Source organism: Xenopus laevis, chromosome 7L (assembly GCF_017654675.1).
Source record: "Xenopus laevis strain J_2021 chromosome 7L, Xenopus_laevis_v10.1, whole genome shotgun sequence".
Classification (NCBI taxonomy): Eukaryota; Metazoa; Chordata; class Amphibia; order Anura; family Pipidae; genus Xenopus; species Xenopus laevis.
In genome coordinates this window covers 17,478,674-17,500,820 of record NC_054383.1, presented here as the reverse complement: position 1 = coordinate 17,500,820, position 22,147 = coordinate 17,478,674, and the positions used below count along the sequence as shown (strand labels likewise).

The 22,147-nt window shown below is 35.9% G+C and overlaps 1 protein-coding gene across 2 annotated transcripts in view; it reads left to right on the top strand.

Annotated features, from left to right (window-relative positions):
• Positions 1 to 22,147, top strand: part of mgmt.L (O-6-methylguanine-DNA methyltransferase L homeolog) — a 291,396-nt gene that overhangs the window by 38,139 nt on the left and 231,110 nt on the right. For both annotated transcript variants that reach the window (NM_001368113.1, XM_041568329.1), the window contains one exon: positions 1,901 to 2,031. In NM_001368113.1, coding sequence (NP_001355042.1) covers positions 1,901 to 2,031 — 131 coding nt within the window. The remainder of the gene's footprint in view (positions 1 to 1,900; positions 2,032 to 22,147) is intronic.

Below are 22,147 nucleotides of genomic sequence, written 5' to 3'. Positions count from 1 at the left end.
TTGTAGAAACAAGCCTGGAAGGATAGTCACACTCCTTTGTAAAGCTTTGTGTTTACATTTGTTGAATATAAAGATGATGTATGTATGCATTATATATGCAGTTGATGAGAACAATACTTCCAGGAAGGCCATGAGCATCTTAAGTAGAACTGGAAGAGTGCGAGTCTTAGTGGGATGCTTTTCATCACAGCAAACCTTGTCTATTACCCTTTATAACCTTTGCTATCTGTAAAAGGCAAAGCATATGTATTTTATTTGGTTCAGCAAAACATCACATCAAGCATGCCTGAAGTGCTCAATCTCCAGTCTCTTACCCAAAATATTGAAGTTTCTGTATGCTAGATATATTCACCAGTCTTTACAACGTGCCTGATATTGTGGGGGGAGGCTAAATTATAGAAGACCTGGCCCTGTGAGAAAGCAGATGCTACTGTGATATAATCAGAAAACATAATTTATTTACATTTCTGGTCTTTGAACAAGTATTTTAAAAATCATCTGTTTAAAACTCAGTTCTGAGCAAGGCGTGCATTAAAGGACAAGGAAACATATTACAAGTTTTAAGTACCCCTTGTAATACCTAATCACTACCTTTATTTTTTTTACCTTTATTTAGCCTATGGTTGCATCTGATTACTTTCTAAAAGACCCAACAAAGGTGCCATGCTTTCTTTTGTGGTGTCATTGATATGGCCACAATAAACTGTATGATCAAAATTTTCATCAGTTCTTAGGGTAATTATGTCTCAGCTCCTGTTTGTGTTGATAATGTATAACTCTTGAGTGCACCTATTGTGCATTCTTCATTTTATTTTAGGAACACTGTGCATACTTATGGTCTTGGTGTTAGTGAGGAGCATTATGGGTAATTTTGAAATTTACTCTTTATTTACCATATCAAAATAAAGCAAACGGTTATACAGAAAATAAATTGTACAGCGCACACACTGGGTATGCCTGACCAATAACTTAATATTTATGATAGTCTTTGTCCTTTAAATACATGCAGACTTAATTTGGTATTTGCGGCCAAAACAAACTTGCAGGCCAATCTGTTTTATTCCCTTATGTCCCGCCTTACAGCATTTCCAAAGAGGAATATGTTTCTTAACTTTGAAGGTTGAGTCCATATCTGAGTAAAAACTACTAACTAAATTAAGGGGGTATTTATCAAAGGCTGAGTTTTCAAAGCTATTTTTTAGCCAAAAATCTATTTTATGGGTTAAAAAAAAACCCTTGAAGTTTTCAAGTTTTTTTTTTAAAAAAAGAACCCTCAAATTTTTCGAGATTTAATATACCCCGAACCTGGAAATAGATTGAATCCAAAAACACACACTCATGTAAAAGTCAATGGCAGAAATTTGTTGAACCATTTGAAGATATTGTAACCTTTGTCATTTTCTGGTGGGTTTTGTTCGAAAACTCGAATAAATTAGAGTGTTTTCAAGTTTTTTCCCCCCATCAAAAACTTAATAAATTAGAGTTTTTGGGTTCCTCACCTCCAATTAAGTAATTTGAGTTTTTTCCATTTGAGTTTTTGGGTTCCTCACCTCCAATTAAGTAATTTGAGTTTTTTCCATTTGAGTTTTTGGGTTCCTCACCTCCAATTAAGTAATTTGAGTTTTTTCCATTCGAGTTTTCTTTTAAATTAGAAGCCATTCGAGTTGTGAGTTCATTCGAGGTCTAAAAGAGCCCACAAAGCTCTAAAACTCAACCTTTGAAAAATAAGCCCCTAATAGTCTATAAATCAAGGCTCTCTAGTTTGGGTCAACTTATTTTCCAGCTTCTTAGTACGCCATTAAGAAGTGAATGATACCTTGCAGATTAAAACAAGCAACACTTTAGTTAAATAAGTAGTCTTAGTCGTGGTTAAAATATCCCTCATTTATGTATTTAACAGATGGCTCTAAAAAACAGCTGCAAAATGGAGGAGGCCCTAGTGAATTGTGCTCTTGGGAAAATTCAAATATCTGCATGTGAAAAAGGCGTACATGAGATAAAGCTACAGGAAGATGCTGTTCCTGAAGCAAGGTAAGGAGAGCTTCACATTTCTAACTGTGTTTAGATGTGGTTTTCTGGTGCACTTAAACATGGTTAGAGTAATGCACCTATCCATACACAATGGATCCTCCATGCCATGTTGAACTTTCTAATTCATGGAATTTTCCAATCCATGAAATTCTTCATGATGTCAGCTATCACAGGTAGTGATGGGCGAATTTATTCGCCAGGCGCGAATTTGCGCGTTTTGCCGCCAGCGAATAAATTCACGAAACGCCGGCGAAAATTCGCAACAAAAATGGGCGCCGGCATCAAAAACGAGACGCCGTTTTGCGAATTTCGCGCGAAATTTGCGAATTTTTCGGCGAAACGAAACAGCGCAAATTCGCCCATCACTAATCACAGGTCTATCTTATTTCCATTGCAGATAACCAGTACATAGCCTCCATTCCATGTTCTCAAAGCCAATAACACTTACCATGATCATTGTATATGGCTCTAGTGTCTTCAGATTACACTATGCTTGTCCTCATCAGTTGTCCCATGGACTGATTATGAATTTAGAACAATACATACTCTACATTTTTCTACATTTCTGTCTACTGAAATGTTAATGGCTGGGTTAGAGTACAGCCCACAGTCCACTTACTGATATTCATTTGATGCATTTATATATACAGTCAACCCCCCGATTTTATGTTTTCCAGGGGACAGGAAAAAAAAAACCTTGTAGAAACTGTAAATCCGTAATAAAAAGGGCTATGCAAATTATGGGTTTTCTGTAAAAACGGTGTGAACTACAAAATAAAAAAATTCAGAAAAAGTCACAGGGGGAAATGTTTTTTTGGAAAGTACTTTTAAATGGTCAGCCACCCCCACATGAAATATAAAATAGAATATTAGCTGAACCACACTTCACAGAATGCAAATCAATAAATAGATATAAGATTTCAGATTGTGTTTGCCCTGCAGTTCACAATGATTTCCATTCATTCTCAGTGATTAGAAATGCTTACTAATTTTATACTTTGATTTCAATTTGATACAGAGTCATGATTTTGATATGCCATTGATTTGTGAATCAGAAATTCTGATTCACTTTTCTTTTTGTTTTGTCTGGTTGTTGTTTTTGTATACTTAGGTTGCCTTTTAGTTAAATGGGTGAATCTTCATGACACATTTTATTGTATCAGTAAATTTATAAAATAAAATGTAAAATAAAGGGAAAAAGAGCACCATGTACTCTATGCTGGTTGGTGCCACCACGTAGTCATAGTTACTCTCATTGGCTAGAGCAGGTGAAGCATTTAGTGCTTTCTCTCAGAGAATATCTTTTGTTTGGGACACAAGGGAGCCCCTCTTTATCGTTTTCAAATGAAATGCTGTTAAGCCCTCCAGCCAGTGAAGCACATATTCAGCTTGTTCCAGCTTCCTTTTCAAAAATACATCTGGTGACACTGGAACATGTTTTATTGTTTACAAAACATGTTTTGGGGATGTTTTCAGCCCAAAGAGGAAAAAAATCCCAAGAGCCATAGTTGGACTCATACAAGCCATTTTTACTACAATTATGCCTATGATAACATTGTTATTGAATGCAAAACAAAATTCTACATACCCACCAACAAAGGCTAATGTTTAATATGTAACTAAAATACAGTTATTAGCATAAACATTTGCAAATTGGGTACAATAATTTTTAAAGGGTTTTATTGTGTCCTTTTATTGTGTCATATATGGTGGTTTCTACGGATTCAGAAGTTCACATAAGAATTCAATATACTGTATGTTGCAGGTATATATTATATACAGGTATGGGATCAGTTATCCGGAAACCCATTTTTCAGAAAGCTCCGATTTAAGGAAAGGCCTCCTCCCGTAGATTGCATTTTATCCAAACAATCCAAATTTTTACAAATAATTTCCTTTTTTTCTGTAGTAAACAAACAGTAGCTTGTACTTGATCCCAACAAAGATATAATTAATCCTTATTACAAGCAGAACCAGACTATTGGGTAAATTTAATGTTTACATGAATTTCCAGTAGACTTAAGGTACAGTATGGAGATCCAAATTACAAATAGATCCATTATCTGGAAAGCCCCAGGTCCCAACCATTCTGGATAGCAGGTCCCATACCCATACATATTCCTGAAATTTTGACAGTTTTTTATTCTGCTACTGTTCGTTAAAATTTAAAGATTGCTAAACTCTGCCAAGGTCTGTGGGCTGGCGGTTTCTTTTTTAGAAATTCTTCCCCTTTCCAACTTCATGAATGTGCCAATTTGGTACCTGAACATCACAATAGGAAGGTGCCAGGCTGTTCACAACGTATGTGGTACCGGCAAGCTTGTGTTGGGATGGGACGGGTATTTTGTTATACGCATTAGGGCTTTTTTAGATGAGAAAACATGTTTTTTTACATGCACATAACAGAGCAACAAGATTTCATTTTTGTTTCTCCCTTACCAGGGGGTATTTTTATGGATTAGTTAATATAGTTTATCTACAATATTTGTATGCAGGAGGTTTTAGTGCTTATTTACTTTTTGTTTTCTTAATTTGCATATTTTCTTTTTTAGGAGGGGCTGGGATGAGATATGAGTATTTGGCTACACAAGTACAGCAAGTAACAATTTTAAAGAAAGGAACACAACAGTAGTAGGGAGTTTGCAACCCAAAACACAATGGGGCAGATTTATCAAGGGTCAAATTTCGAGTTCATGGGAGTTTGTAAAACTCCCATAAAAAAATGAACTAATGGAAATTTTTCATAATAAATTGAACTTTTCAAATTCTGGTGAATGGGATTGACCCGCAAACTTGATTTGAGTTCGAATCAAATTTGATTTTTCAGGAAGGCTGCAAAGAACTCCAGATTGATTCCAGGACGTCCCCCATAGGCTAAAACAGCAATTCAGCAGGTTTAAGGGGGCAAATAGTCAAACTCGAATTCTTAAAGGGCCAGTACATGATAAATTTCGAAATTCTAATTTTTTTTTTAAAAAAAACTTGAATCTAATTTTAACTATTCCCTAGCCAAATTCCAATAAAAAAATTCAAAATCGAAAATCCTGATTTTCACTTGGACCCTTAATAAATCTGCCCCTATGTCCTATATCTCTATGTCTAGGAATATCGAGGACTCTCTTCACCCAGACTCCTAAATGACTCTCTTCCACTTCATCACAGCTGAAATCAAAATATAAACATCTTAAACACTTCCATAGACAATTGCACTTGGCTATTCCATTTCTCTTTCCAGTTTTTTCCTTCTCTTTTTTTGTCATTTTATCTTTTTTTTACTAGAACATCCTAATGCTTTTGCTTGATATCACATTCCAATTTGCGTGTCTATTAGGCCTTCACAGGCTTTCTCTACTAACCACCTTCTCTTTTCTCATTTTGTTGTAAAGTACTAAGCATTAACCTATATGAGATGAATATCAAAATGGTTCCCGCATTTGACTGCTTCTTTATTGTGTGAAACTTGAAATAAAATGTTAAAGGGAACACCCTACAACAAAAACAAGACGTATAGATACAGAAAGGGAAAAGTGATTGGCTCTCCTTTTAAGTCTTTTGTTGCATTCATTTTTGCCTTTTACACACATAAGTATACCGTTTTTACACTTTCTAAAACCTTTGTCAGATCTGTATTTTGCCCTATTTATTAAAACTTTTCAAGCAGTGAAAACATTTAACTTGTTAATGAGAAGAAGTAAGAAAATTAATGACATAGATCTCAGATCCTCCAAGATGTCTCCTTTTACCCGTGTACATCCAGTTCTTATTCCTACTGTATGTATTTTAATTTCTTTGATAGGGTTCAGTAAGCAAATGCAAATAGATTTAATGATTTGCATCAGTAGATCATTTCTCAGTTTAATATCCTCTGGTATTTTGGTCAAGGACTTTTTCCTTTTGGGTGGCTTGCCGTATTTCATATAATAAAAAATATTAAAGCTGGTTACATTATTATACATTCAAATTAAATGATATATTTTAACCATTTATTCAGGGGTATATTTTTCAAGGAGCTGCTTCTGTCAGTCTGGTGACAGTAAAAAAGGAATCTATCTTAAAAGAAAATGAAATAACTCTTAAAAAATGAATATGGAACAGTTATATTAATACTCTTTTAAAGGAATAATCATTATGGTTGTAGTTCTGACGTGAGATGATTGCCTGTAGGCCTCAAAAGTCCTGAGACACACACAAAAAAAGAGGTTTTAAAAAGACGGAATGCAAATGTATTATTCTGTCAGAAATGAAAAATACTTGCTTCAAACAACAGTGATTTTCGACAGATGCCTGGTTAGCGGACCTATTCAAAAGTTTCTACCCATGTTAAGAGGGCATTTTTAACAAACACTAAATGCAGTATCAGTTCATGCATTGTATTTATTTCCCCACAAATTATTTAAGTTAACACAGGAACATGTAAAACCTTCAAGTTTTATTTAACCAGTAACAGTCTACTATATATATATATATATACAGGTATGGGACCTGTTATCCAGAAAGCTCGGGACCTGGGGTTTTCCGGATAACAGATCTTTCCGTAATTTGGGTCTTCATAACTTAAGTTTACTAGAAATTCATTTAAACATAAGCCCAATAGGCTGGTTTTGCTTCCAATAAGGATTAATTATATCGTAGTTGGGGTTAAGTACAAGATATTGTTTTATTATTACAGAGAAAAAGGAAATCATTTTTAAAAATTTGAATTATTTGGATAAAATGGAGTCTATGGGAGACAACCATTCCGTAATTCAGAGCTTTCTGTATATCAGGTTTCCGGATAAGGGATCATATACCGGTCTATCTATCTATCTATCTAATTTGTTTTCTCTGTAATAATAAAACAGTGGCTTGTACTAGATCCCAACTAAGGATAATTAATCCTTATTGCAGATAAAACAAGTCTTGGTTTTTTTTAATGTTTAGACTTTAGTAGACTTAAGATATGAAGATCGAAATTACGGAAAGATCCATTATCTGGAAAACCCCAGGCTTGCACATTCTGGATAATAGGTCCCATACCTGTACTATATATATATTTTTATATTTATATATATTTTTTTAATTTATATATTTTTTAAATGCTCAGAAGAGTGGTGTATTTTTTGTATTTAGTTTTTGAAATAAACCTCTTATGTAACCTGAGCTAAGTGTAGCATAATATATATATACACACACACACACACACACACACACACACACAATAATTTGCTTCTACTAAATTGGCCAGATGCAACTTGTATACTGTAACTAGGAGGTAAGGGTTTCATTTTTAGATTTGAGATTCCTCACCTTACTTTGGAGTCGTTTTTGGTGGTTGTAGACTGTTTTGTTGACCTTTACTAGAAGCACACAATCTGTAATGGTCACTCATTTTTGTGGATCACTGCACAGTTTGTCCATGCCATTTTTGACCTGGACCCTCCTTAATTTATTCATTTTTAAAAATATTTATATTTCAGTTTTGATATGCATTTAGTTTGTGCAGTTCTCTGTCATTAATAAAACTTTTTTAAAGTGCCATAATTGTATTTATTTGTTTGCCTTGCTAAACTTTGTCTTTACGGGTGTTAGCAAGCAGTGACACTGCTTCTGAGCTCTAACACCCCTTAGAATAGAATTATTTTTGACTACTCAATCAATCAAATGCTTTCTGACAAATTGGCAAAGGTAAAGTGTTGATAAATGGGAAAATCTGCCCATTAGTTTTGATCATACTTCTTAAAGTGAATACAGGTATGGGACCTGTTATCCAGAATGTTCGAGTCCTGGGGTTTTCCTGATAACAGATCTTTCCGTAATTTTAATCTTAATAACTCAAAGGACCAGTAACATATTTTTTTTTTTTAAAAAAAAAACCTTAATTTCTTAAAAAAACACCAAGACACTTTTATCTTAAAATTCGCAAAGTCTTTATTAAGAAATAAAGTAATAATTCTCCTCTTGCGCTCCTCTTCAGAAACGGCAACAAGGCGACAATCCATCATGTGGCACTTGATTACTCGAGCACCACATGATGGATCGTCGCCCTGTCGCAGTTTCTGAAGAGGAGCGCAATCATAAAGTTATTTTAAGTTTTTTTTATGTTACTGGTCTTTTAAGTCTGCTAGGAAATCCTTTAAACATTAAATAAACCCAATAGGCTGGTTTTGCTTCCAATAAGGATTAATTATATCTTAGTTGAGATCAAGTGTAAGCTACTATCTGCTAAAATGATGTTTCCCCAAATGCCTAAAAAAAAGAAACAATATATGGTGTAGTACGTCTTATACAAATGGTATGTGCGTATTTAGAACCACTCACATAGTTGTCGCTTGACTGCAGGCAAATAAGTATTCTTTTTGCATGTGTTGTGGCTCTGAAATACAAAGGGGCAAATTCACTAAGGACGAAGCGCCTAACTCTAGCGTTAATTTGCTAGCGTAGCACATTTTCGTTAATTCGCCGATTCACTAATGGACGCTGGCGTAAATTCACTAGTGTTACTTCTCACCCTTACGCCCGGCGAATTTGCGCAACGGACGTAACTACGCAAATTCACTGACTTGCACATTTTTCTGAACGCTACCTTTTACGCTGGCGTTTTTTCTTTTTTTATGGGTGATAGGCTGAAAAATATCGAAATTTTTTTTGGGGCTATCCTCCTTCCCAGGTCTCCCCCCTACATTTCCTAACTCATGGCACCTTAACTATACAGTGGGCACATGTGTAGGCAAAATAAAAATTTTATTTGCTGTTTTGAAGGTTTCTCAGGTTTGTGTAGTGCTGCTTCATATACCTCCATTGTAACTTCAATTTGGCGCGGTATGCACATTAAGCATCGCTAGCGTAACTTCGCTTTGCCTGGCGAATTAACGCTAGCGCAACTTCGCAACCTTACGCTTCCCCTGAGCACAACTTCGGATTTTAGTGAATTTGCGTAGCGCTGCCGAAAATATGCCTGGCGCAACTACGAATCATAGTGAATTTGCCCCCAAGACTTCAGATAGTGATGTATCACTGGAGTTTAGGAAATGGCCCTGCGGGCCGTTTGCACTTACCAAGCGGTAGTGAGGAGGGAGCCTTAATAGTTGTACAGGTATGGGACCTATTATCCAGAATGCTCGGGACCTGGGGTTTTCCTGAAAATGGTTCTTTCCGTTAATTTGGAACTACTAGAAAATCATGTAAACATTAAATAAACCCAATAAAATGGGTTTGCTTCCAATAAGGATTAAATATATTTTAGTTGGGATCAAGTACAAGCTACTGTTTTATTATTACAAGGAAAAAGAAAATCATTTTTAAAAATTTGGATTATTTGATTACAATGGGAGATAGCCTTTCCGTAATTCGGAACATTCTGGATAGCGGGTTTCCGGATAACGGATCCCATACCTGTATTAGCTTTGTTTGTCTCTCTCAGGAGATTGTCGCCTGTCTGCTTTCAGCGGATCGTGAAGTAGTTGAGTTGCGCTGTGGAGTGGTGTTCTTCTAAGGAGCCGGCTTCTGATTTAGATAATGGCGGCATCTCTGCAGTGTAGTCATCATCATTATTTATTTATATAGCGCTGTCAAGATACGCAGTGCTTTAGTCGCATGTTCAGTTGCGCGTCAATTCAATCTCTCCCAGTTGTGTCTGCTCAGTGGTCCTGGGTTAATTAGGGAAACTCAATGAGGCAGATATATATTATAAATTTGGATTATTTGGAAAAAATTAAATCTATGGGAGACGGCCATTCTGTAATTCAGAGCTTTTTGGATAACGGGTTTCTGGATAACTGATCCCATACCTGTATAGTAATTATACCTTTTTATAAAGGTAATAAATCAGTTTGTCCCAAACTACTATCACTTCACAAAAATGTGCCCAATTTCCTCATGCTCAAAAAGAAACCTTCGTTTTTATGTTTGCGTCCCATTAATAACAATGGATATGTACAGTTGTCAGTTTTTTTAATTATATCGCTATATCTGGGAAGGCTCTAAGTGATCAATCACTCATTATTTGATATCCCGACAGCTTCTTCAGTTTTGCAGTTGTTCAGATTTTGCAGGCCAAAGGCTCATAACCTTTTTAGAAAGGGGAAATAAACTAACAAAGAAAAATACATAAACTAAGGCCAAATAAAGACCTAATGAGGAAGAAAATGACATACAAGAGTTAGGAAGAAAGTCAGAACACAGACACTCCAGAGGAAAAAGACAGAACAAGAGAGACAAGAGCTTAAGGGCAAAACAAAAAAAAAAGAGTTCCACCTTTTCAATAAATAACTTTTTCTATAGCTGGTTAAATATAGGTTGTCTGGGCTATGCATTAACTTTTTTTTTTTCATGTATGTACATTATAATAAACCTAGATATGTTACCAAAGGAAATGAAGGGAATTATCAGCGGTTTAAGGTTTAGGAATTTTAGCATAATTTGTCTTATCGGACTGAATTTTTTAGTTAAAAGAAGAGGCACCCCCTAGAAATAGACAAATGTAGGTAGAATTCCTTGGGTAATCCTCTCCGATGGCTGATGTGTTCTGTGATTTACTGTGTATCACCTGAACCATCATTCCCATAAGTATTAATTTTAACTCCACTAATAAGAAACTGAACAAAAGTGAAATTATGAGTTCAGTAGTATTCTATGAAAGGTCAGTTGTTAAAAAGGCAGAGCCTGACATTCTGTGAAAAAGGTGGCTCCATTAATCATTCTGATAGGATAGCAAGGGATGTACTTGACCAATAGTTGCCATCCTTACAATTTAATATTTCTCGAAGTCATGGTTGATGCAGAAAATAACAAGATTATCATGTTTTTTGCTCTTATGGCAAAGTAAAGAACTAATCCTACCACTGCCTTTTTAAATAAAATTATCATTTTATGTGCTGGATTTTTTTATGCCATATGCTAGACTATCATAATTAAAAGATATATAAAAAGTAAAAGGTGACAAAATAAAATGGTACATATATGAGTGGTCAGCACCTCTGAACTGCAAATGAATGCAGAAAAGAGGTAGCAGCTGTGTTTTGTAAATCTTTGCACCAATATGTTTGGAAGAAGAGACCTTGGATTCTCTGGGAATGACCTGTGACGCTGGCTTTCTCGACTAGGCTGTTTCCTCAGCAGAAACTATAAATATTGTCTTTTTCAGCTTCAAACTTATTTTTGGATTGTTGCTCATTTGTCCAACAGCTTTAAAATTGTTCTAAATAAGGCCACCTGGAGGGCATGGACATTACCCTTGTCATTAATAGGTATGGGACCTGTTATCCAGAATGCTCAGGACCTGGGGGTTTCCAGATAAGGGGTCTTTTGGTCTTCATACTTTAAAATATAAACATTTAAAAAAAAAACAAAAAAACATAGGATTGTTTTTCCTCCAGTAAGGATTACTTATGCTTTAGTTGGTCCCTATTTCAAGATACTGTTTTATTATTACAGAGAAAAAGGAAATAATGGATCCTATGGGAGATGGACTTATAATTTAGAGCTTTCTGGATACTGGATTTCCGTATAACTGATCCTTTAGCGTTTTTAGTTTTAACAAAAACAAAATTAAATTAATTTTCAAAAATAAAATCACAAAACCCCACTTCTTTATGTATGACTTTTTTTGTCTCTTATTCATATATTTACATTTATTTACTTAACTCAATTAATTAAACCATGGAGTACATTTACATTTGTTTATGGTGCCTTTAACATTTCAGATATGTTAAAACACCTGGAACCAGTTACCCTCCTATGGTTTGTATCCAGAAAAGTACACACTTTTAACTTGAGTGATCTTCAACCACTAATTGTTTGGATCACCAAGTCCCCGCAATTAGGGAACTCCTGTATTGGGTAGATAGGTCATGTGGCAAGTGAGACATTTGCCAGTTACTTCGGTAGATTTGTGTTGCCTATTCAGCTCTCACCAGCAATGGGCCTTTGAGACAGGTTGTCAGAAAAATGTAGGCCTGCATCACATGCAGCCCATCAGAATGTGATCACTGGGTCCCATCACCTAACTGCCTACAGTCCAACCCATGCACAGATATGTAGTTTGCTTTTCATTTGTCTCATATTTGATGACAAGTCTCCTTCAGGGCATCAGAGTTCACGGCAGCCATCTTCTTCTTCGGTAATCTTCGGGTCTTCTTCTGACCCTTTTTCAATTTCCGTGACTTTTGGCGCATTTGCAGTTGTTTGAGACCGGCAGACTGCTCCAACTGCGCATGCACCGATATGGCACTTAATTCCCGAAGATTACTGAAGAGAAGAAGATGTTGCCCGTGAACTCCGCTCAACAGAATCTGCACCAAGGGGTAAGTAAAAAGTTAAGGGTAGCAGCTAGGCTGAGGAGCAGGGGGTATATGTAGGGTAGGGGGGTAGGGAATTTTTTTAATAAGGGGTTTAATTCTCCTTCAAGCTACTAAAATTGCCTTACCTTTTAAACAAAACAGGGATTGTTTATCCATATATTGCAATATATTTAAGCTGGCCAACTACATCAAAGTCTTCCTTGATATGGCCAGGTCTACACTCAACTTTCCTCTGATTCATTTAGAAATCTATTCCTTCATTATACATTTTACAAAGGGACTACGTTTTACCTGCAACTTACTCGCTGCTTTCAACTTAAACACTCAATCTTGATTTCCCTTTTATTGGCCACCAGTGGGATCACCTGATTATAGCTGGGAAGGGTGGGAGCTGCAACATGGAGCTGGTCACTGCTCCTGTATAAATTATAACAAACAAGGGAAAGTTTTGCTCACAACTAGTTTTTAAAAACATAAATGCCAAGAGGTTGTGACCACAAAATCCACATAGACTAATACAAGAGATCCTCTGCACTCAGCCCATTATCAATATATTAAGGACATAGAAATATTTTGTGCCTTAAGCTACTAAAAATGTCTTACCCTTTAAACAAAAGCATCTACTGTATTGCTCTATTCAATCTCCTATTTTTGAAGCCAGTTCCCTGCCACATTATAAAAAGCTGACTTCAATATAGAAAAAAAGCATCATTCACCTCTCCTCAGCAAGACCAAGACTGAGTAGCATGAGCAATACATAGAAATCTTAGGCAGCACAAAATTAAAATTAATGGGTGCACTTTGAGAGACGGAGTGGTTATAGCGAATATAGTTGCAGGAGAAGCAGGAATAAAATTAAAAATGTATTTCAGCGGTCAGGTACAACCAATGGACTTCTGTAAGATACTTGAAGCCTTTTCTTTTAAGTCAACTCCTTAGCCTAAATGCAAGAAAGAATGAGATGTAATAATTATTTAAAAATTCTGCTCCCTATGTTTGAAAAATGGTAAGTATTCTGTATGAGGGATGCTGCATGGAAACAAGCCAAGCAGGTGGCACTGCTGTTAAAGCTGTGTCCAACCTAATTTCCAAAACGCATTGTCACTGTTAAATTCATTTTTATCCATAAAGGTAGGAAAGAGAGAGAGAGAGAGACAACAACGTATAAAAGTCTGTGCTGAAAACTTCATACTTGATTGATGAAAAGGCTTTATAATGCTGAATTTCCAACTTACATTTTCTTATGGCAAAAAAAAAAGCAACAATGTAAATTGCTGGGTCTGCAATAGTCATGCTTCTTCCCTTAATGTCATAATTTTTGCTTAATGGCTGTTTGTGCTACATTGACTTGGTGCATGCATAGCTTAACATAAATGATTACATTTGATTATGATTAAAAACTCCCTCCATTAAAAAATATCGAACAGAAAGCTTACAAATGATTTGTTGTCGGAGCGTTCCGCTTCATTAGTCACAGTGTACACTATGTGGAGTCATTGTCTAAGAGTTAGAAAGACTTGTAATGAGCTGTATAATATGAGCCTTTTGACAAAATTTAAAAATAAATGAAATCTTTTTTTTTTTTAAACTCAGAGCAGTTTAGCATGCAAATTAAACCCTAGAAACAATGACGAGATCTGTCGCTTTAGGCCAAATTGGATGTCACATCTTGAAAAGGCGTAGACAAAGAGTGCAGGTTTTTTGCACATTATGATCATCTGCATACTTTAAAAAAACAATCCTACATTTGGAAATGCTTTAGGCGCTCCACATAGGAAATATATGAAACTTACCCAGATATGCTGAAGTTGCAACAAAATGAAAGAGCTCACCACTTTTTTTTTTTATACATTTGTTAAGTGACTGAAGCTTTAAAACTTGTGCCCTGCAAACTTCAAGCTGCTAAATGACAAATGTAGAACTGTTATATGTCGAGATTTTGTTAGGAAGTAAGTGTGCATTTACCTAAATAAAGTCTGCCGTGGCTTCGAGTTTTATTCATTGCAGGCAATGTTGGGCTCAATTTGTAGTATCCCCAAGAAAAGTCGGATATAGGGAACAGCCGAGTATTGGGCTAGCTACCTGGAATATAAGATACATGTGTTTCAGGTTACCTTTATGGTTTAAAAAAAGAATTGCGGGTAAAGAAGGACATACAGGCATGGGATCATGAAACCCATTATCCAGAAACCTCAGAATTATGGCAAGGCCATCTCCCATAGACTCCACTTGAATTAAAGAATTCAAATTTAAAAAAAAAATGCTTTCCCTTTTCTCTGTAATAATAAAAAAGTAACTTGTACTTGATCCCAACTATGGTATAATTAATCCTTATTGAAGGTTAAACAATCCTACTTGGTTTATGTAATGTTTTAATAATTTTTTTTTAGTAAACTTTAAATAAATCAGTTCATTACAGTTGCAAGAAGGTGCCTTTTTACAGGATAAGTCAATTGTTCTGCTAAAGGAAGGCTGCTATCAGGCATAGGTAACTTGTACATCCTGCCCAATTAAACATGTTCCTGTGCCTCCAATGTTCGTTTGCCCTGGTTCTGTAACCTATAGAAACTCATAGCGCCTCTCAGGTCCGGACTGAGAATTAAAATAGGCCCTGGCATTTCAGGTACACAGAGGCCCAATCAGCCCACATAGAGGCCCAAGCAACCAAAACCTGCCCACTAAATACTGACTTTCTATGGGACCTTATAGCAGCCCCTCTGGCATTTGCCAGAACCCACAGATTTCCAGTCCGGGCCTGCCACCTCTGCTTTGCAGCACTGGGGTCCCGTGTTCAATTTGAGCTTGGGCACTATCTTCAAAGAGGTTGTATATTTTCCCCATGTCAGTGTGGGTTTCATCCTGGTAAAAAAAAAATTTTGTCTACTGTCTGAATGTGAACCAGTCCACTGCTGTAGGAACTGATGTGGATGATGATGGATGACCTCTGTAAAATCGCTATGGAAATGTGAAGTGGTGCACTACTATATGCTGAACTCAGGGGACATATCACCAGGAAGTTCTAGCCTGGGGGTGGGGGACCAGAAAGTGTTGGATTTGATAGAGGAGTTTGGGGATTCAGTTCGGGATTCGGCCAAGATTGACTTTTTTCAACAGGATTCAGTGAATCCAAGAGCCTGGCCGAATCAAATCCGAATCCAAAAAAAAAAAATCACGTGTTCACACAAAGAAGGAAGTATAAAATGTTTAAACGACATGCACAGTGCGCAGTTCTCTTTCCCCTTTTCCCACTAATTTACATATGCACTTTTATGGTTCAGATTTGGTTTGGTATTCGCCAAATCTTTCACAAAGGATTCGGGATTAGGCCAAATTCTAAAATAGTAGATTTGAGCATCCCTATTTCTTGTTAACAATATTTTTTAACCCAAGTCACCTTGAAAGTTTTTAAATCTGCCCCATATCAATTGTTAAGGAGATAGATCTGTCCATGAATAAGTCATCAGAATCAACCGACACACCTTAAATAAGAGCCACAATTCACAATACTGTCATTTTGTTGAAACACAAAACACTTTTTGGGAAAAATGTTGAATATTAACAACATTTGCACTTCCCAATCTACATTTCTTCCTTTAAACAGTTATGAAATTGCAATTTTTTTTTATTGCGGACAGTGACTTTGAAGGCCACCAAAATAGCAACTTTTTATTATATACAGTACATTACAATTAGCAAAGCATGGAATCTTTTTCCACTGGTGCAAGTGGCCATATTGGTTCACAAAACTTAAAACATTAAATTAGGAAAACTGCTCACACGAAGAACAAATTGTTGTTCAATTCTTCAAATTGTTTCATTGAATATTTGTTTTCCTTTGAAATATATTACATTTCCCCATTTGTGCTTTACAAATTGTGTCGCAAATATGTGTAAAATGAACAAGCCACATCAGGAGAAAAAGGAAAGGATAGGTGTACAATTGTGAGGGTTTTTTATTAAGCAATGATCACTTTCCACAAATAAAAGAACACACATTGAAGTCTGATGCAGTGGCAGTAATAAAAACACTGGTGCAGATTTACCGGCATAGGAGTTTTAACTGTAATACTGTGGAATGGTAGGTTATTTTGTGTTCAAGAGCTACATTTATCACAAAAATGATGATATACAAATCACTTCCATATCACAGAATGTTCTTGGTCAAAATTGGCTTGAGGCAAGTGATATCTTCGAGTAAACAGTATATGAAGACCATATCTTAAAATGATAGATCACCTAATTTTGTCCTGACAGAGGTTTTTGCCGCAACAAACATCTGTCATTGAAATACCAATTCAGAGATATGGAAGCTAAATTGTAGAGCTTCCTAAGTGTTTGCCAGCCTGCACTTTAGCAGGAGATTTTCAGCTTATTTTAATTATATAATCTTCATGCAAATGAAATGCTCTCTTTTGTTATTTCACTATTTCTTTGTATCTCGTATTAGAGGGTAACATTTGTAGAAGGAAAGCAAGAAGATGTCGGGATACTTGTGAACTACAACTCCCGTCAGTCTCAGCTGAGCCAGATCAGTGAGGATGATTGAACTTGTAGTTTGGGTGTTGACAACTGGATCATTTTATTTTGTTTATTTACATTTTTTATTGTTGAGGTTCAGTAAGAAAATCAACGTTAGTACTGAGGTAATCATATTTTGGTTGACACAGTAAAAATCTTATACCATAAAAAATAATGATAGCATAAACAATGCAAAGATTAAAAACAAATAAACGTCAAACTAAACACAACTTCAAACTCATTTTGTAGTAAACATTAAAAAGGACCAGAGAAAAGAAAGAACTGTGAAAAAGAAAACAATAAAAATAGGGAAAAAGAAAGGAATATGGATAAGAAATAAAGCTCAGTAGTTACCTTGATTTGTAGCTGCAACTGTATAAGTATATACTGGTATGGGACCTGTTATCCTAATTACTCTGAAATACATGTTTTTGAACAGTTTTGTATCATGAAAGAAAAACCTCACCGTCTCAATATATTTTAGTAAGTAATAGATGAACCAAATCTAAGCAACTTTTCTGTTGTTTTTTTATATTTTATTTTATAAGGTTTCTGAATTGTTACGTTTCCTGTTCAGACTGTTTTCGCCCTGCAGCTGAAATTGCTGCCTGGAGGTTGGGGGTCACTGACCCCGGCAGCCAAAAACATATATTGACAACGAGGCTTCGGTATTATAATTAGTCTTGTTTTTTATTGCTGAATAAGATTCCAGATTACAATTTAAATTATAGGACTAAAAACTTGAGAATAAAAAATAGAAATGAACCATAAATTAATAACAAATGATGAATTTGGCTAGGATTCTGCCTTTTTTCAGCTGGATTCTGGTTTGTCTGATTCCAAGTACCTGGCCAAACCAAATCCTAAAAATCATGCGCTTTTTTATCACACAAACAAGGAAGTTAACAATTTTTAACTGTGTGGTTCTCTTTAACTGTTCCTTTTACTAATTTGCATATGCAAATTAGGGTTTCAATTCTGTTTGGTAATTGGCCAAATCTTTCACAAATGATTCGGCCTAATCCCATAATAGTGGATTCGGTCCATCCCTTAATTCATCAGAGAGTATATGGCCGTTTTTTCACAGCGAAATATTTTGCTCATCCCTATAAAAGGGGGTCATTTCGGAGTGTCTGTTCAAAACAGAGTGCATCTGATTCACTCGGCAGATGTCTGAAGCGCTTGTTGACCTAACCTGCTAAAGAGACTTTGGAGCTTCCACTGGGTCCAGCATGGAGATGGTTTCAGAGTGCTCCAACATCAATAGATGCCCTTGCGCACAATCCTAGTAGTAGGATGGATACATTTTGCACCCATATGGAAGCACATGTTTAGATACAAGTACAGGCATGAGACCTGTTATCCAGAATGCTCGGGACCTCATGTTTTTCAGATAATGGATCTTTCCCTAATTTGGATCTTCATACCTTAAGTCTACTAGAAAATCGTTTAAACATTAAATAAACCCAATACGCTAATTTTGCCTCCAATAAGGACTAATTATATCTTAGTTGAGATCAAGTACAAGATACTGTTTTATTATTACAGAGATAAAGGAAATCATTTTTTAAAAAAAATTGTATTATTTGGATAAAATGTAGTCTATGGGAGACATCCTTTCGGTGATTAATTTTGAAACTTTCTGGAAAACGGGTTTCCAGATAATGATACCTGTACCTTAATGACACTGTCCTTTTTGGAGCATCTGCAGTTGTGGGTGTGTTAGTAAATGACCCCTATTGGATTAAAAGGTTTGATTAAAAGCAACAGTACTGTATTGTGATAAAAATCTTGTGCTGGTGAGGGTTTTGTAGTTCCACAAAATGAAGTAGATCCCAATGTTTAAAATGGGGGATAAAAAGAATAGAATATAGAATGAATTGTGATGCATGCATATTTTCAGATATGCCTGCATGTTTTCCAGCCTTAATAAGAAGCCTGGAATACATATACACCTACCAGACTAGCACTACAGAAATAATTGACGTTTTGTATATATTTCAAAGAAATCAGCTGCTTGCATTTGATATTCTCAGACAAATCAATACTGGGTAGATGATACCATTTTTTTTTATATGGAAGCGTGTTAAGAGAGATGAAGCCTGAGCTCTCCCATTGATCCTTTTGCCTGCTCGGATTTTGTAAGAAGATATCGAGTTAACACAAATTATCAGCGTGTAATAATTTAGACGTGTGAGATTTTGTTTAAAAAGTAGGTTTGTTTAAAGTTGTGCTATATAGCCTTAGGGTTTCAGATATATAAACACTGAGAAAGATGCAGGCGTGCTAGGAACTAAGAGAGTCGCCATCCTCTATGGTTATTTATTGTGTGAAAGCAATATAGAAGCAACACAGACATTATTAGTTTTTTTTTTTTTTTACCGAGACAAGAATTCCAGCCTTACCTTTACATATGGCATTACACTTCCCCCAACTTTGTTTTACAGTTTGTTATTGTGCAACCGTCTGTCTATCTATCCATCCATCTATCTATTAAAGGGCATCTATCATAGAAAAAATTATTTACATACAGTATGTACTGGCTAAAAGAGGAAAACAATACTATTTATGCCAAAAATGCTCCTAGGGAGCACTATGCATACTGAACAGGCAGGGTTGGCAACTTTTTTAAAGTGGACGTGTCACCCAGACATAAAAAGCAGTATAATAAAAGTCCTTTTAAAATTAAACATGAAAATTCAAATTCTTTTTATTAAAGCATTCATAGCTGTTATTAACTCGTTAAAAATGTTCAGCTGTCAATCAAATATTGCCTGCCCCTCCTCTATGCCTTAGGCATAGAGGCGGGGCAGGCAATTACTTTCAATTTCCATTCAGCACTTAGTAGATGTCACTGCACTCCCCACATTCCCCCTCTCTCTTTATCATTTAATTGTGTAGTCTGTGCATGGTGATGTACATAAGATGCTCAGTTCTGGTGCAGAAACAAGATTTTGATATGACACAAAGCTTGCGTTAAAGGAGAAGGAAAGCTAAATCCTAAGTAAAGTTCTATCACAAGGCTGGTATACTTATTACTTACAGAACTTAGTAAATGCTGTCTCCCTGGTGTCTAGTAGCAGGAACTGCTATCTGATTAGAATGTAGCGTAGGGCTCCAGTGACGTCACAGAATTTGCAGGCAGCTTCCTCCCTGCTGCCCGAGGCAGCCTTGAGTCGCGTTGGGCCAAATTCTATTCTGTTGCGCATGCTTCAGAGGCTGAGCATGCAAATCAGCTATGCGCGTGTCATCATTGACGCCTGGACACACTCCCTCAACCAATCAGCGCAGCAGTGCCTCGTATCTATGGAGACGCATGATAGTTTGTTTTTTTATTATTGAAGGTAACAGCTACATGGCAACTTTGAGCGCTTGCGGTGCGCAGCGAGGGGACATTTTTTAAATCAGCATTTACAGTAGGCAGCACGCCTATAATATTGTGCGCACTCGCTGCCTTTCTGCCTGGAACTGAGCCCAAGTCATGTGTGACGTGCTCCTTGGGTGAGGGGAAGTTTTTTTCCCACACATGCGCAGAGAGGTGAAGGAAGCCTCTAATCCATAAGCAAGATGGCCACCGTGTTGTTCTGAAGCAGAGCAGAACATCAAACACGATTTTATGCTTTTGTATTCGGATTGCTGAGCAGAAAATATAGTGATTAAGGTCATCAATGTAAGTACTTTTGAGGGAGGTAGTGCATGATTTTTGCCTTTCCTTCTCCTTTAATAACAGTGTCCACAAAATGGCTCCTCTCTGCTTGCTATAATTATGAATTCCCAGACTGAATGAAAGATTCTCCCATAAGCTCCATTTTATTCAAATAATTAGAATTTTTTTTAAATTAGTTCCTTTTTCTCTGTAATACTAAAAAAGTACATTGTACTTGGTCCAAACTAAGATATAATTAATCCTGATTGGAGGCAAAACACAACTATTGGGTTTATTTCATGGTTAAATCATTTTTTTATTAGACACAAGGTATGGAGATCAAAATTACAAAAGATTTTATTCGGAAAACCCAAGGTCTCGAGCATACCTGTGTTACAATTTTACCAGCACATTTACATTGGCCCAACCTTGACAGGGAATTTAGAGATAGCAATGCTAGGGATGGGGAAGGATTATGTACATGCACATCCCGCACAAGTGGTTTCCTCCAACTGCAGGGAGCATAGTGCTCCCTAGAAGCATTTTTGGCATACATTTCATTGCTTCCCCCAACCAAAGTGCAGAAAGTATTAGCCGACACCTCTGTTGGGTGCCTATTAACTATGTGGCTGATTTGTTAGTGATTGTCATGGAATGATCAATATTGATCCATAATAGTCATTTGTAGCCACTACAAATGTTGATCTATAACAAATTATATTGATGTGTTATGGATCAATTTCATTTGACTTAAATTGCTAAGTGGGCTTGCACTTACAGGAAACTGGATTGATATGTAATGGCCATTCAATCTTTAATACATCTTTACCTATTTATCTGCCTAAGAAAGTGCTGAAGCGAATCAATGCTATTCTCCATGGGTCCTCAGCTAATGTTATTTTGGATGGGAGGTATCACATCTTAATTTTGGCCTTGATTATGGCTGTTTAATAAATTAGGACCAATTTTAAAGTCTTTATGATGGGTGCTTATTATTTTTTATGTTATATTTTTTTATGGTACAGTAACAATTGTGTCATCAATTTATCATGACTTGGAGTGATGTAATATTCTTAATTCTGGGGAGCCTACTTACTGTCCATGGAAACAAACATAAGTAAACAACACAAACGTTGAATTGATAAAGGGGCAGATTCAGGTACATTCGAATTTGAATTTTCGATTTTTTTTTTCTGTCAAAACTCACAAATTCCAATTTAAAAGCATACACTCGAATGTAAATTTGAATGTGAGTTTTATCACAGCTTGAACCATGGAAACAGTCCTAATTCAAAGGTCTGTTGACCCATTTAAAATGTTAATAGCCTTCCTGACATTAAAGGTTTTTTTTTTTTTTTTTTTAGGAATAACTTGAAAAGAGTTTCATCTAAATTTGATTCAAGTTTTCGGGTCAGTATCATTCGTTCAAATTTTAGACATTCAAGTTTAAATAAGATAGCATTCGAGTTTTGAGTACATTCAAATTTATTAGAGTAATAAAACATTCACAGAAATTTGACCTTTGATAAATCTGTTCAAAGTATGTTCTTTTTCAAAATAAGACACAGTAAGGCCAATTTATCAAATTTCTTTTCTAATTACAAAAAAACTATTTGTCATGTACGTATTTATGAAAAAACTCATTTCAGTAACTCGGACAGAAATACGTGCAAAA